Source organism: Boleophthalmus pectinirostris, unplaced genomic scaffold, assembly GCF_026225935.1.
Source record: "Boleophthalmus pectinirostris isolate CB_2022bp ecotype Guang Dong unplaced genomic scaffold, ASM2622593v1 HiC_scaffold_14, whole genome shotgun sequence".
Lineage (NCBI taxonomy): Eukaryota > Metazoa > Chordata > Actinopteri > Gobiiformes > Gobiidae > Boleophthalmus > Boleophthalmus pectinirostris.
Genome location: NW_026571047.1, coordinates 10,899,569 through 10,916,266, shown reverse-complemented (window position 1 = coordinate 10,916,266; position 16,698 = coordinate 10,899,569). Strand labels below are relative to the sequence as shown.

Sequence of the window (16,698 nt, the reverse complement as noted above, 5' to 3'; positions counted from 1 at the left end):
GGGTCAGTAGATACAAGTTGTGAATTTCTGTCTACTGTGGCTCCTAGAAATGATCAGGAGAAAATGTTCAATGAGAAAACTGTTACTCACACATGATTGTTTACATGTTGTTATACAGAATGTAAAATGTTCTTTTAAATTTTCTTCCTTTATCAGGGCCGGACTATAGGAGACAACACAACGGGCAGATGTCGTAAGCGCAGTTTCATGCCTCCTAGTTTCTATGAGGATGACACAGTGGATTTTCCTGAGGACTTGGACACCTCCTTTTTCGCCAGAGTGAGTTCATTTTCCGAGCTCTGTTTTGTAATTTTTCCTATTATATTCAGTGTACATTCAATCAATAATTTGTCATCTGTGACTGTTGTGACAGAAGCTTAAGTAGTTGCTCTGCCTTTAGCCCAGAGGTTGGTGGCTCAAATCCTGCCCAGTTCACTGTATACTGTTGTTGTGTCTGTAGGCAGTACACTTTACGTACCTTGCCGAGTAAGAATATTGAGTATCTTAAAAAGCACTATTCAGAGCCACAGTATGTAACTTTTTAATCAATAATAAACTCAAATAAAAGCTTGCTTACTGCACTGAGCGGGCTTGCATCTCCACAAATCTGGCACGGAGGAGGGCTCGTGCTGCATGTTTCTATGGAAATGTTGTTTCTTTGAGTATAATCATCCCCAGTATGGCATAAATATTATAGAAATATATTATTGTAGGAATATGTACATTCTCCATGGAGAATGTATGGTTTAAACTTTATATTTCCATAGCATGCATGTGATGTGCCACCTCCAGAAAGTTACACACTATACCTTTAAGTCTTTTAAGTCCTTTCATGTATTAGAAGATATTTTACTGCTGCTACATTATTGTTACTATCTCATATTGTTCAGGAGGGTCTGCATGACGACCTGTCCACTTACGCTGATGAAGTTTTCGAAACACCATCTGAAGCCAACATCAACCAAACAGAAGAGCCCGAGCTGACCGGGAGTCCTCTAGACCGCACTGTGCTAGAGAGAAGTCACCTTATGCTGTCAGTCAATTACACAAGAATCAAACAGTAAAATATCCAAAATTTTTATAGAATGAATGTGTTAATGAATGGTTTTGATTGTCGTGCTGTAGACCTTTGGAGAGAGGCTGGAGGAAGGCTAAAGATGGCTCCATGGTGCAGCCCAAAGTGCGATTAAAACAGGAAGTGGTGAGCTCCGACCCGCGACAGAGAGGGCAGAAGATAGTGGTACCAGTGAAGAAACTATTCGCTAAAGAGAAGCGTCCGTACGGCCTCGGCATTGTGGGTAAACTCACCAACCGCACCTACCGCAAACGAATCGACAGCTACGTGAAGAGGCAGATAGAGGACATGGACGATCACAGGCAAGACCCATTTCTCATAGTAAATTAAGGTTTTGTATTACTCAGAATTTACTTTTGTGAACTTTATGCCATCTTAGAATGAAACCTCAATCAAAAACATACCTAGATTTGTGTTTCATTCACAAGGTGGAATGTTTTGTGTCTGAGAAAAGAACTCAGCCTAAATAAGCAGGATTTGTGTGTTAAATGTATGAAAACAAACAACAACTCCAGGTATGTCTGTAATGAGGAAACAACATTATAACAGAGAATAATGTAATGGGCCCTTTAATTGCTTTTGCTTTTAATTGCCATCTCATTTCTGATTCTGAGGCCCATCTGAAACCAAAAAATAAACTATCCCATTATTGGTCCTTTCTCATGCCTATTACTGAAAATTCAAAACATTATAACAAAATTAAAAAAATGTATTAAAGAAAAAATATGTCCATTTATTAAGAAAATTATTCATGTTACCTCAAGTGGAAAACCAACATTTGCTTCTAGGCCTTTCTTTTCCTACTGGCTCACCTTTGTCCATTTGCTCATCACCGGGTTGGCTGTCACTATCTATGGAATCGCTCCAGTTGGATTTTCTCAACATGAAACCGTGGATTCTGTGAGTGAATTTCTGTAATTTTTACATTATTATAATTATTCATATTTTCAAATTGTGTTACGTTATGTATTATTTATCTGTAGGTATTGAGGAACAAAGGAGTCTATGAGAATGTTCGATTTGTGCAACAGCAGAACTTTTGGATTGGTCCCAGTTCAGTAAGTAATCACCTCTCTGCACTTTAACTGTACCCAGCCTACATTTAAAGGGACGATTTCTAATAAATAAAAGATAAATGGCAGCTAATAATTTGAAAACTATCGCTTTAGGACATCACAAGGTAGAACAGAGCATTTTGAGCTTTGTAGATGTTTTTTTAATTTCTTTTATTAGTACTTCAGAACCACAGATACAAACATAAAGGCACTATACAACGATCACACCGAAACATAGCAAAAAATCTAAACACAATTGTGAAAAAAACCACACAAGACACAAGAAACCCGGCTTCCCTTCTTTCAGTCAGGTTCAATGAGTTAACAAAAAGTTTCAGGTCATTCTTAAAGTGTGTTGTATTTGGTTTTATCTTAAAAAATCAACATTTGTGAATAAAATTTTTACCTAAAATTAATAAATTATTAATACCAAATTCCCTTCTTTTATCTTCTATTAATACACCAAATTCTATTTCTTTTATGGTTAGAGGGGCAAATTGAATTCCCCTGGACTGAAGCAAAATCAGACCAAAATTGTTGTACCAAACTACATGAAAAGAAAAGATGTCCCAAGTCCTTGTCCCCTGTGTCACAGAACACACAATTATCTGTTTCAAATTAGAATTTTTGTTTTAGAAATTCATTGGTTGGATAAATTTTATTCCTTTACTTTAGGGGAAACTGGAAAGGAAAGATATTTAGTTCTAATTATTTAATATCTTTCTTTTAAAAATATAATCTCTTTTAATTGCCATATCATCTTTTAAATGGCTGTAGATGTAGACAAACTCAAGTATGTGTGAATGAAACAAAACACAGCTCACAAGAGTCAATTTTGCATAACATAGGACCTAAATTGTCTACATTTTGGATGGAATTTTAGGATTCAGCTCTTCTTCATGTATTTTTGTACTTTTCTTTTCAATTTTTTTCTACAAACTGCCCCTTGACTGATGTAACTGATGAATTATAATAAATATTGAGGTTCTATCCCACCAAACCAAATTTCAAATTGTGTTTTTTTTTTTTTTTTTCCACAGGAAGCTTTAATCCACCTGGGCGCTAAGTTCTCCCCTTGTATGCGTCGAGATGAGGAGATCTACAATCTGATGCAGGAGAAGAGGGAGCAGGAGAGGGATTCTGGCTGTTGTGTAAGAAATGACCGCTCTGGATGTCTGCAGACTTCACAAGAGGAGTGCTCGGTCAGTAGAACTATGTACTAGGAATATTTATACCAAAACTGCAATTGATATTCAACTAAGTATTTTTGTTTTAGAGTACCTTAGCAGTGTGGGTGAAGTGGCCTCAACATCCCAGTGCTCCCTTTCTGAATGGTAAAGTGCGGCACTACGGGGCTGTCTGCCATCAGGATCCAAGGTAACAGTAAAAGACCAGTGTGATGTTATATTTGAGCTACTTCAACCATTTTTACTATTGAAAGTAACCATAATCATTTTTGCATATTTTTGTTTTAAAAAATATTACAGATATTGCTGACAGATTGTGCCATTGGAGCTTATAAGAAAATGTTAAATTAAAATAATTAATAATAATATGCTATGCTATTCAGTCTTAACCAAACTATATATCAAAGTTACTATACTATATTTGCAATTATAGTGTATTTTTGTGTTTTTTGTCAGCTTTTATCACATTAATTTGAAACCTAACTTAAAGGTGCACTGCGTAACCTTTCTGGTGGAGAGTCCGCTACCTGCTTATCTCCATGGAGATGTTACTGCTTTTCTGGGAATGTTCCATGGCATGACATTAAACCTTTTGATATAGCATTTATTCATTACATGTGTTTCTATTGCTCACAAGTACAGTAATTCCTTCTGTGAACTGAAACTGTGGAGGGACTTTCCACAGATCTGAATTCTAATGTATATTAGTGCAACCTGTTTACCTCCCTCGTGATAGATAGGTTTAATCTATACTGTGGAACATTCTAGACAAAGCAATAACATTTACATGGAGACAAGCAGGTAGTGGACCTTCCACTAGAGAGGTTGCGCAGTGAGCAAACACCTTCATTTTATGTTTTTTCGGTGACCTGTCACGGCCACAGGCATTGCCCTAGAGAGCTCAAATTCAAATCACAATTGTGTGATCCAGGCCTGAATGTAATGAAATATGAAATCTAATAAAAGTGAACTCTATAGCGCCCTCTAGCATAGACGTGAATCGTCAACATTATTGGATTAGTACCAAATTTGGGGATTAAATTCTACACATGAATACAAGCAAAAAAAGTCCATTACAGACATGGGGCATTTTTCACTGTTGACCAGCAGGGGCGCAAGGACTCCCCCAAAAAATATTTAAAAAATGATTACAGACATAGGCTTAGTCCAATCGTGCTGAAATTTGAATCACTAATGCCTGATCCCAGCCTGAATATAATACACTATAAAACATATGAAAAGTGAACTCCATAGCGCCCCCTAGAATAGACATGAAATGTCAACATTACTGGATTTGTACCAAATTCAGGGAGTAAGTTCTATGCATGATTATAAGCAAAAAAATAAATAACGGACATGGTGCATTTTCCACTGTTGGCCAGCAGGGGCGCAATGACTCCTAAAAATATTTAAAGGTGCATTATGTAGTGTGTCTAATGGATGAGCTGTCGGCCTGGGCGGATATCGGGAAGAGAGGGTGGCATGCCAGGGCGGTCGCGAGTCCCCGGAGTTCGCGTGGGAGGGGAGTGCGAGCCGGGGCAAGGGCCACCATCGCCGCGCGCGGCTTTAATATCTGACTAGTCTACAATACAATAATACAGATATCTAGAGGTTAAGTAGACAAAAGTACAAAATTTAACAAAGTGATGAATGATACAAAGAATTTTCTATCTATTGCTCCAATCAAATGACTGATTACTTAGCAGGCTGTTGTCTTTTTGCTTTTTATGGGATGAACTTATCTTTAGGAAACAAGCTATTAGTTTGTATTTTTTTGTATTTTCTTTATTATGAACTGTTAAATGTATTGCTCCAGGTGAGGCTCAAACTCATAACCTCAGTATCACATGGATATTGTTGAGATTGCGTTTTCTACAGTTAATTAGTGCTGTTGATTTTGTAGGATTTGTCTGGAACCAGCCTCAGTATCACCTCATGAGTGGCTTGATGACATCACTAAGTGGCCAGTGAGTGTATTTGAATATAATAACAGTCTGTGCTTTTTAAATGAATGTTTGAATGTGTTTAGATTGAAAATATGAATAATAGGTACTGCTCCAGGTGAGACTTGAACTCACAACCTCGGCATCACTCTGCAGGTTACTGTCTTATAAGTACCACACGCTGACTGATTGCGCCACTGGAGCTGAGAGGGCTTGCCAAAAATGAATTAGGAAATAAGATGATTTTAAAAATGACAGATCCACCAAACTAAATTATAATTTGCTGATCACTGTTACTGTATGCTACATGTGTAATTTGAATGGTTAGGCTAACAAGGATGATATTCTTGTTATCTTTTTTGCCTTAATAGATGAACAAAATCTGGAGGAAATAACTGTTTTTTATTTTGTAAGATGCCAGGTTACTTGATTGTGACTCTTAAACATCAGCTCTAGGTGATGCTCAAACTCACAACCTTGGCGACACTCTGCAGGTTGCTTTTGTATAAGTACCATGCACTGACCGAGCTGTTTTCTTGTTTTGCCTTGTTTTTTGTTTTCATTCAGTCTTCTCTCTCCTTAGGTTTGCACAAAATATAACTCTGGGAATCACACCAACCTTCCACACATCGACTGCACCATCACAGGCCGGCCCTGCTGCATTGGGACTAAAGGACGGTGAGACCATGACCAGATATCAGCGATGTGCTTTTGTGGAACAGCAAATAAAAACTTGTCAGATTTTCTTTCTGTAGTGAGTTATTATGTTATACTTCTAGCCTCATTTCTAACATCATCAGTGTATCTCATATTTTGGCAGTAACGAAGGCGTGAATGACAAAACAATTGGTAAACTGACAAAAACTGAAATCAGTGTATAATTCTTCTGAAATGTGTTTCTATATTCCAGATGTGAAATTACTTCCAGAGAGTACTGTGAGTTCATGCACGGCTACTTCCACGAGGAGGCCACTCTCTGCTCACAGGTAGAACATGGACTCACTTTAGTCTGTCTTTACAATACACGTACGACTTTTGTATATAATGATTTTAGTTTGAGTCTAATTTTCAACAGAAATGTCTAATTTAAAACCACATTGTGTTTATTGCACTGAAAAACATGCTTCTATATGGTAATTGAGCTTCCTTCTCCACAAACCTGACTGTTATTTGAGCTGAAGATTTGCTCCTTTGCCTGTAATATTCCTCTGTATGGCATAAAACATCTATCAACAAATCTATCCTTATGGAGAATGCATGGGTTTAACTTTGACTATTTTCCATGGAAGTTCAATCAGCCTTCACCTTCAGAAAGTTCACTACACTACATCCATAATACTTTTAAGTCAGTCCGATTTTTATTTATTTATCTAACTATGATATATTGTAAGTCATTGCTCCCTGGGATGTGTACAGACGTGTTCCTTGGATGGTGAGTTGGTTTATGGTCTTGTCTGAGGCTCTGGGAATGAGAAGTAGAGCTTGAATCTAGTCTCCACTTGTTTCTGTCAATCATTTATGTTTACTTCTATGATCCAGTGAAAATATCAATACTTCTAGACATATTTTTGGCCAACAAAAATGTGAGTAATTTAAGCCATACTTTCAAATAGACAAATATTATTAATCCCAAAAGAAATCAAAGAAATAAATAGTTCCAAACATTAGATTTTAACCTGTGTAGAATATGAAGAGAGTGTGTTTGGTTCACCTCTCATTTTTTTGTTCATTTTTTCTGCTACAGATCTGCTCTGTCGAAGTTTCGTTGTATTTCGTACAATGACAATAAATAAATCTAAATCTAAAATTTGGCCAGTGAGTGTATTTGTATATAAAGCAATATGAATGCACATTTAAAGCTGAAAAAGTATTGCTCACAACCTTGGCATTCCTCCGCAGGTTACTGTCTTATAAGTAACACGCGCTGACCGATTGTGCCACTGGAGCTTCTACTTCCTCTATTTGCAGTGTCTACCTGTCCCTATCCCCTCTCCTCCAGGTGGCTTGCATGGATGACGTGTGTGGTCTTCTGCCTTTCCTCAACCCAGAGATCCCAGACCAGTTCTCCAGACTGTGGCTCTCTCTCTTCCTTCACGCTGGGTAATGTTTATGAATGACTGACAATAAGAGTTTATGTTATAGTAGTTAATATGCTATTAGTACACCACTGGCTCCTCTGTTCTGTTTTTTTTTCCCACTTATTTAGAGAATATTCCACTTTTTCATTGATTGTGGCTGCAAGATTTAATTTAATTTGAATTTAATTGAAATCACAGTATGAATGGACGCACATAGCAAAGGCAATTTTAATTCCCCTAATTTCCTCCACAAACAACAAAATGTCCACTCTTGCGTAAAAACTGCTAACCCTGTAGTAGTTTAGATCTGTACAAACATGTTCTAAAATGTGATTGTTGTAGTAGTTTGTCAGTTTATAAGGCGTATTTCAAGGTGTCTTGTGTTAATGTGCCTGGACGTGTTTAAAATGTGAACTTTGAACAGAATTGTATTATTAAAACACAAATTTATATATGTGTGTAATCCCTTAGTCGTCTGTTCTGTGAATGTGACTTATTGGTACTGATACCTGCTCAAATGAGTATCTAGTCTCCCACTACATTCAATGACATACTGTTTTTCTACATTTTGAAGTGGTTACTCTTGTTTATGTACTAGATTAGACTGGTATTATTTTACATGTCTTCAGGATCCTGCATTGTCTGGTGTCAGTGCTGTTCCAGATGACCATACTGAGGGACCTGGAGAAGCTCACGGGCTGGCTGCGTATCTCCATCATCTACATCCTCAGCGGGATCACTGGCAACCTGGCCTCAGCCATCTTCTTACCTTACAGAGCAGAGGTATACAGATAGATTAGGAATAGGAAAAAAAATGAAACATGATTTTTTTCCCCTTATTTTGATCAGGTGCACTGTGTAAGTTTTTGGTTGGGGGTCTGTCACCTGCTTGTTTCCATGGATATGTCATTGCTCTGTCTGCAATATTCCACAGTATGACATTAAACAGATCTACCTTGCATTTATTCAATTACAGGTGATTTTATAGCTAAAAAATACCTAGAAAGACTGTGAGTGTGGTTGCCTCTTCACAGATTTGACCTGTAACTTGGTCTGAGTTGGTCTCCATGGCGATAGAAATGTTTAATTCCATATTGTGAAACATTCCAGACAAAGCAGGAAAATCTCATGGAGAAAAGCATTTGACAGACCTGCCACCAGAAAACTTACACAATGCACCTTTTAAACAAAATAGCTGTCAGTAATTTCTTAAACAAAGGCAGACTTTTAAAAATTGCTGTTTAAAATCATTCCACCTCCTCTGTAAGAACTGATCTACCTTAAGGACAGTGTAGGCAGTAGGCACAGAAGCCCAAAGCAGAGGCGACTAAGCAGTTATTTTTAGAAAAACTACTTTTTCGCAGATGTTTTTCTATGAGAGCTGCTCACACCTGGAACTCTGTCCCAGCCAATATTAGGAAAATCATCACTCTAGGAATCTGCTGTAGATCAGTAAAACTCTGGTTCCTGGGCAATCAAACTGCAGTCACAATGTGCACTTGTATCTTTTACTTAACCTTAACATGAGTTTTGTTGTCAATGTTTTATGTCATTATTTCTGTATTGCTGTACATGCAACTCTTTCTATTCTTTAAACTCTTTCTATTCTCTTTCTTTTATTGTGCAATGTACCCTTCTAATATACTTAAGCTGTTGCTACTAGGTTTACTAACTTACCCGTGTGTTTGTGGTTTTTAACATTCTGTACGAGGTTTTGTGGATACTTTATCTTAACATCAATCTGCTTGTTTAGTTTGTGTTCATTAATATGCACTGTCCCATTTAAACAAACAAACAAATAAAGCCATAGTATTAATTTAACAAGTTTGTGGAGCCTATCTCTAAAAAAATATCAGCATGAATCAGTTGCTCCCGATGCTACCCTTGCTGATGGTTTGTTCCATCTCTCAGGTGGGCCCTGCGGGGAGTCAGTTCGGGATCCTGGCCTGTCTGTTTGTGGAGTTATTCCAGAGCTGGCAGATCCTGGAAAGGCCTTGGCGCGCCTTTGCTAAGCTCCTGGCCATTTCAGTCTTCTTTTTCTCCTTTGGCCTCCTCCCGTGGATCGACAACTTTGCGCACATCTGTGGTTTTGTGTCCGGTTTCTTCTTATCCTTTGCCTTCCTGCCATACATCAGGTAAAATAAGAAAAGGCTGTTTAAAGGTATGTTTACAAAGAGATGTTATTTATAGTTTTTCTGGTATGTGCAGTTTTGGTCGCTCAGATATGTACCGCAAGAGGATCCAGATCTGTGTCTTTCTTCTCATCTTCCTGGGCCTGCTGTCCTCCCTGGCTGTCCTCTTCTATGTCTACCCCATCAAGTGTGACTGGTGTGAATACCTCACCTGCATCCCCATCACGGACAAGTTCTGTGAGAAGTACGACCTCAACGCTCACCTGCTCTGAGTCTGACTTGTGACCTCAGGAGAGAGACGATGTGGGATGAGAGAATGCAGCTACTGCTCAGACTGTTGATATTTTGTATTTTCACACTTATTATGGTACTATGAAGAACGCATGTATGTGCAATGATTTGTTAAGAGAAAACAGAGGAGTTGAATGAGAAACTAGAAAATGAACAATGAGTGATTGATCAGTTAGTAGCTGGGCTTTACCGATCAATAACGTTGAACTTTTTTTTACTAGACATCTCCATAGACTGTATAGAAGAAGAATATATAGGGTCTATGGACATTTCTTCCAAAACACTGCCCTCTAGCGGTGAAAAGGGCATCGAACGCTTAAATAATTTAGCACTTAATCCTTGGGGCAGGCCTGTTTACTGTATAATGTGCCTTCCTAATTATATGTATGCACTTAATGTTGTGTTATACCACGTAGCCTAATGGACTTTAAAGCACATCTTTCATTAGTGGGTATAACCTAAACAATTTTCTTTAGTGTTTGGTACAAAATGTAAATAGTTTGGATTACAAATTCTGTGTGTTTTGTAATGAAAGCAATACATTCATTATGGTTGCGTTTTAGCCACCTTTTAATAAACACGATTTAACACCTTTACTGCTTGTCTGATTTTATGGATCACACAATAATTTACCCCACTACATATTTGTAATGTCAGGGTTTTGGATCACAGACTCATGACTATAAAAGTTGTAGTGTCTCCACTAGAGGGCGCACTAACATCGGCGAAAGCTCAAACTGATCCAGGGTGATTCTTATTTGAGGACCCTTGAAAACTGCCCCATTGCCGAGTTATTAGAGGAGATTTGAATGCCATTAACTGAAGCAGGGATTTATTACCTTGCAGAACCCTTGTTTCTGTGTCGACTTTACGTCCCCATCTCACTCCAGTGCGTGCGCATTCACATAAATAGGCCTGATTGCGGTGACATTCATTAAGTCTTGTCTAGTAATTAAGTAGGCTATAACTAAGTGTGTGCTCATATGAGAAAGAGGCTTGGCTTTGAGATAAATAAAGCAGATGACACAAATCTAGATCCCAATTGCTATTAAATTAACAAATTAAATTGCCTCGGATAATCTAGGCCTATATTCTACACCAAACCATATGGATTATTGATTAAATACGTGTAACTTTATTTAAATTGAGTTGTATATAACTAAATTTTAATGTGGCTCGTCCAATTGTAGCGTATCACTCAGAGGTCAGAGGGTCGCTTCTCGTTAGCTTAGCCGCGGAAGCTACTATTATTACAAATTTAATGAATAAATCAGTCGAAAGTGTTTAAACATAAATATCTTGAATACATTTATTACCAAGTACAAAGACATTCAAAAGGCCAAATGTAAGTCGGCTGAAAGACAGGTAAGATAGGGTGACCAAACGTCCGTTTTTCCCCGGACATGTCCGTATTTTGAGTCCTGTCCGGGGCGTCCGGTTTTTTTTTTGGTTTTTTTTAAGTGATGCAAATGTCCGGGTTTTCATGACCGTTCACTGGGGGCATTAAACTGAGCGTCTCTCTTAGTTCTCTGTGACTCAGAAGGAGCGAGCAGACACAAAAAGTCTTAACACGCAGAAACGAAATGCACATTTAACAATGACAAGAAATTCTCCGTTTTCCGGCCCGGTCGGGACAAGTGTGAGTCCATGTGCACAGGTTGAGAGGTGAGAGTACAGTGTCCCTCGTTTATCGCGGGGGTTACGTTCTAAAAATAACCTGTGATAGGCGAAATCCGCGAAGTAGTCAACTTTATATTTTACAATTATTATATCTGTTTTAAGTCTGTAAAACCCCTCAGCACAAACTTTATACACTTTTTTCAGACAGGAGAGGTACAACCCTCTTTGCATCCTTCTTAAAACTTATTGCGGCTGTCGTCTTTATGTTACTTTCCTCCTTCTTAATGAACCAAAGATTCTTTTATTCCGTAATGGAGCCTACAGCGCAGAGTCCTGCACGGCTCCATTTTTGGAGACCCCCAGTACAACACCGCACCCGCCCATTAACCAGAGATTATATCAAATTTTTGCGCTGACTACGCCACGGACTGAACTAAGACTAAACCAGGACTAACCCAGGACTAACCTAGGACTGATTCCAGGACTGAAAAGGAAGACTAAACCAGGACTGAACTAGGACTAAACCAGAATTGAAACAGGACTCACTGTCGGGACGAGCTCGGAGTTGACCGCACGAGAAGGACCGCTGGAGAGCTCCGCACCTCACCGAGGTAAACGCGGCAATTGCCCCCCCACCCATTTGGGTTGTTTGGTAATAATGAAGTTGAGAAACGAATGCGTAATTAAGAAAAAATGTTAGGTACTCAGCACTAAATGTGAGTCAGTCTAGTCACATGTTCTTTGTGTTTTGGTCATTTTTAAGCAGCTTTTCTATATTTTACCAAAACAAATGATCATTTATGCCTCTCTTTACTATTAACAGGGATCAGATTGGTTTTTGACAATTTGTTGGCCAACAAGCCAAAAATAAAAGCTACTCAAGTCAATAACCTAATAATTTTAGTAAGGTAGAAAAAAGTACCCTACCTTGAAAAAAAAAGGAAAGTACCGTACCTTGGGAGACCAGACATCCCTTTTTACGTGGGACAGTTTTGAGCCCTGTGTTCCCTACCTCCTGTCCTTTATAGAAAACCAGTGATCTATCCCAGTTTTAACCAAGAAATGTCCCTATTTTTGACCAATTTAATCTAAACTAGGACTAAACTAAGACTAAACCAGGACTACATCAGGTCCAAACCAGGACTAAAATAGGACTATCACAATTTTTGAATAATCTGATCCCTGCCAACAGTAAAGAGGAGCATAAATTGTCATTTGTTTTGTCTATATAATTGGTCTATTTAGAAGTAGGCTACATAGATATCCAAATAGGCTATAAAATATTAGGTATATTGGTGAAAATGAGTTGCCTGGTTGTTAAGCAGCCCAAAATAAAAGACAAAAATGTACACAAGTAACAATAATTTAATTTCAGAATTATGATACTGAAGTATAGGCCTATGTAATTGGCTACACAAGTAAAATTATGTAACTTATATCTATTATACCCACCATTCTGCAATACTGACAGTTCACTACCTATTTTTAGTAATGTCAAGAATAGGTCTCTGATAAAAAAAAAATAGGCCTGCTTGTATGGTTTGCTGCCCACTAAAGAAGATGAACTAGCCTAACCATACAATATCTTTCCCTTAACAGAAATGGCCAGAATGATGCACCGTCTTTTCCCTGGACAGCGGCTGATATTGATTGTCAAAACCGTTTGACATTTTGCTCATCAGGTTATTTGAGGCGAGAGACAGAATTTCCCTCCAACTTCTGCAGTGACCTTTTTGTGAAGTTTTGCCGTTTCTGTGTGCAGAAGGACTCAACCCTGAACGCCTGACATTTTATTAGCCTTTGTGACAAGCCAAAACTATGGGATGTTACATCTCTGCCAAGGTTTGGAGCTTTATAGACCTTGTTACTACACCTTGTTACTACATTATCTTTGCTCACTTTAAAGTAACTAGCTGGTATCTGGTAGCTTTCAGGAGTCCAGTGATTTTATCTGTATTTTAGAACCAAAAATACATGAAGGACTAAACGTTGACTGGACTAAACCTGAACTAAACCTGGACTGAACCTGGACTGAACCTGGACTAAATGTGGACTATACTATTCCTGTGCTATAATTGTGACATACTTGTCCCAAACCTAGATTGGACTTAGACTAAACCTGCAAATTAAACTGCAAAGACGCTTATTAAGGCTATGCCAAAAGAAAAAAAAAACTGCCTTTCAGATTCTGGTATCAGAATAAGGGGCAATGGTAGGTAAAGTGTGTATTTTCAAAAATGGAGCACTTAGGCCTCTCTAATTTACCAACCACAAAATCTATATCCAAAAATGTCTCAGTCACTACATTTTTAGGCTTCTTTGTCATAAAAGCTCCTAATGACGGCTAATTGTGATGGACAAATGATCCCACTGACAGAGGGGAAAATCATGGAGGATTTTGGAAAATCGTCTCCGGTCCTGTCTTATCCCGTCATTATCAGCAGAAGGTGCTCGGGCTAATGAAGGCAGCACCCATTGCCATTAAGACCCCCCCACACTCCTCACTTACTTCCCATTCCCTACTGGCCCCCCTCCCCCAATAGGAAATTATCTCTCCTCTCCTCGCTACTCTAACCCTCTCCTCTTCCATACTCAATCTTGTCATGTCTTCTGCTCGTTCATATGGTCCCTTACCTCCACTTGATCATCATGTCTCTGCCCCCACCCCTCCTCGAAACTCTCCATCAGGCATCCTTTAGAGATGGTAATGTGACATGAAGAGGATGGCATGTACGAGCTATTGATCAGCATCAAACCTGAATGCCCCTCCACACCCTTCCCCCACCGTATTTGTATTTTATTTCTATCCTAAACTAGTTTAAATATTGCAATGAACTGGGAATAACCTTTCATTATACTCTGTATGTGATATTGTGATTTAGTGTCACAGCGGATAGATCTAACATCATTATAATATGCATAATAATAATGCATTTTATTTATAGGCACCTTTCCAAGAACTCAGTGACACTGTACAAAACAATAAGACAATGAATAAACATTCTTAAAATGCAAACATGTTTTGGTGTTGTCCCATCAGAGCCCAAAATGCAAAAATCTATTTAAAATGTCTACATTTCCTGATAGATAATTTTCATATTTCAGTTAATAAGGTGTACAGCTTGTGATTGAAGATAGGTTATTATTATTATTATTATTATTATTATTATTATTATTATTATTATTATTAGTAGTAGTAGTAGTAGTAGTAGTAGTAGTAGTAGTAGTAGTAGTATTATAGGTATTTGAAGATTATTTATATTATATTTTTCAAGGAAGAAAGGTTTTTATTCCTGTAATGTCATTACAATACATCCCTGATCCCACAGTTTTGATTTCTAATTTAGGTATTTCATTTTTCTATATATCATATGAAACAGTTTGAGAGCATGCAGGCATCTTCTAGTATTGTTGTTTAACACTGGTATTGCTTCACTAATAACATCTCCCAGTATACTATTGAGGAACGCACACATCTGTATTTTGACTTGCAGATATAAGTTGTTGATGTAAATGAGATGTAGATATTTAACAGTACAATGTTGTGTCTGCAGAAGAGGAAAGCTGAGCCTGAAACGGGACCCTGCCAGCTGGCCAGCAGGTGTCCTTTGACAGACCCTCTCCTCATTGTAGCCACAGCAGCAGCAGCAGCACTCTCTCCTCAGGCTCCATCACAGCCCGGCCCATCAGGCGGAGGAGGCCACTGGGACACAGGTAAGGGGGGAGGGGAGAGGAGAGGTAAGTCCCACTATGCACCTGTCTGATCACACCGCACCACAGCAAAGTCCCCTTAAACCCACACAGTCCCATTCACCACCTGGACTGACAGGGAACAACCTCTTTCACTGCCTGTCAGTCACGTTTAGAGCTTCACTGATGACATACAAGTATTTTCTAAGCACAGCATTAATGATGCAGTTGTTATTTTTTTTACTAATAAAGGTCTTAGGAATTTGTAATCCCAGAGGCCATAGCCTTGGTCCCCTGGCAATACTGACCCATATCCAAAAACTCATACTCATTCCCTTGAGGCATTGTTGTTTACGACATTTGGAGGTAATTAGACACTTCTTCAGCTTAGTGACCACAGTAAAAATAATGACACAAGACACTAAACAACTAAACAGACTAAAGAATAAACTGCTTGTGTAGTTGAATTAGCATAATGCATTTGATTGCTTTACATATTTTTCCTGTTTTGATCAAATTTAATTTGATTGAAAGTTTTTTTTAATTGAAAATACAACTTTTTGGTATTTTTGTCTTGCTTAATTATGGAGTCTTTGGTAGTAAATGACACCCAAAGTAGTATCATAATTTCTCCATTAATTTAATAAAAGTCAGGTGAATCTTTGGCAGCAGGCCATCTAATCAGATGGTATGTTGCTAATTACTAAGCTTTTCTTCTCTACAATGTTGTGCTTTTATCTCAAGGGTGAAGCATCTTGTACAAAGCTTATTGAGCTTATCCTGCATGCTCTTTATAATGAAGCTCATACGCAACACTAGTGTGGTGTTGCGTCTTGTTATTCTTCAGACATCGTAGGGCTGTGCAGTGGGTTGAAAGGCCATGTAAATAGAACTGTGCTTGTATGGCCCTGCTTGTCCACACTGGGCTGTCAGCTCCAGAGGACAGTCCTGTGCCATGTGTCCTGCAGCCGTCCCGAAGGCGCACTCTTATCCTCCACTCACCGGCTCTGTCACTAATTACACACACATACACACACACACACACACACACACACAGGTGCAGCCTTGCACACGCTGCTCATTAGCCACAACAATACTCTCAGACTCTCCATTTGATTCAGGCTTTGTAATTCTCCATTTCTCCAGCCGGCTCTGTGTGTGTCTTGGTGCACACGACACCCCTCCTCCTTTGTCGCCCCTGTGCGGGCAGTGTCTCCTTGGATTCATTTTCAGAGAATTGTTATCTGATATTCACGCAGCACACATGGCCAGAGATCAGCAGGAGGAAGAGAAGCCAAGATGATTGCAAACAATAAATGTGACAAAGGCCTCAACTGTTCAATAAAGGCACCTAACCACTCCATCACTGTCTTTTAGAAAAGGTCTGTTTCAATACGAGCAACAGCACACAATTTAATGGTTGTAGTTAAGGATGTAACAACTGTCTTCTCTCAATTCGATACACATCTCAATAAATTACAACAATATTATTATTGTTTGGGTATTGTTGCATCCCTACAGAGCATATTAATATACCCTTACAACAAATATGTCTGGTTACAGCAAAAGTGCATTTTTTTATCTGTTGTCTCCAAGAAAACAAAAAAGAAGTATGCAACAATTTAAA

At 38.5% G+C, this 16,698-nt stretch overlaps 1 protein-coding gene and 1 non-coding gene across 4 annotated transcripts in view; one reads left to right on the top strand and one right to left on the bottom strand.

Moving 5' to 3' along the window:
- rhbdf1b (rhomboid 5 homolog 1b (Drosophila)) overlaps nt 1-10,357 on the top strand; it is a 38,906-nt gene extending 28,549 nt beyond the window's left edge. For all 3 annotated transcript variants that reach the window (XM_055150367.1, XM_020924198.2, XM_055150368.1), the window contains 14 exons: nt 157-279; nt 891-1,033; nt 1,126-1,377; nt 1,864-1,975; nt 2,059-2,133; nt 3,171-3,332; nt 3,407-3,507; nt 5,221-5,284; nt 5,844-5,938; nt 6,171-6,246; nt 7,260-7,360; nt 7,968-8,121; nt 9,250-9,473; nt 9,547-10,357. In XM_055150367.1, coding sequence (XP_055006342.1) covers nt 157-279; nt 891-1,033; nt 1,126-1,377; nt 1,864-1,975; nt 2,059-2,133; nt 3,171-3,332; nt 3,407-3,507; nt 5,221-5,284; nt 5,844-5,938; nt 6,171-6,246; nt 7,260-7,360; nt 7,968-8,121; nt 9,250-9,473; nt 9,547-9,742 — 1,878 coding nt within the window. In that variant the 3' untranslated portion in view covers nt 9,743-10,357. The remainder of the gene's footprint in view (nt 1-156; nt 280-890; nt 1,034-1,125; nt 1,378-1,863; nt 1,976-2,058; nt 2,134-3,170; nt 3,333-3,406; nt 3,508-5,220; nt 5,285-5,843; nt 5,939-6,170; nt 6,247-7,259; nt 7,361-7,967; nt 8,122-9,249; nt 9,474-9,546) is intronic.
- On the bottom strand, nt 5,371-5,464 carry trnai-uau (transfer RNA isoleucine (anticodon UAU)). The gene is made up of 2 exons: nt 5,427-5,464; nt 5,371-5,406 (listed from the first exon to the last, which is right to left on the bottom strand). It is a non-coding gene; the product is annotated as a tRNA-Ile (tRNA).
- Nucleotides 10,358-16,698: the final 6,341 nt, after the last annotated feature.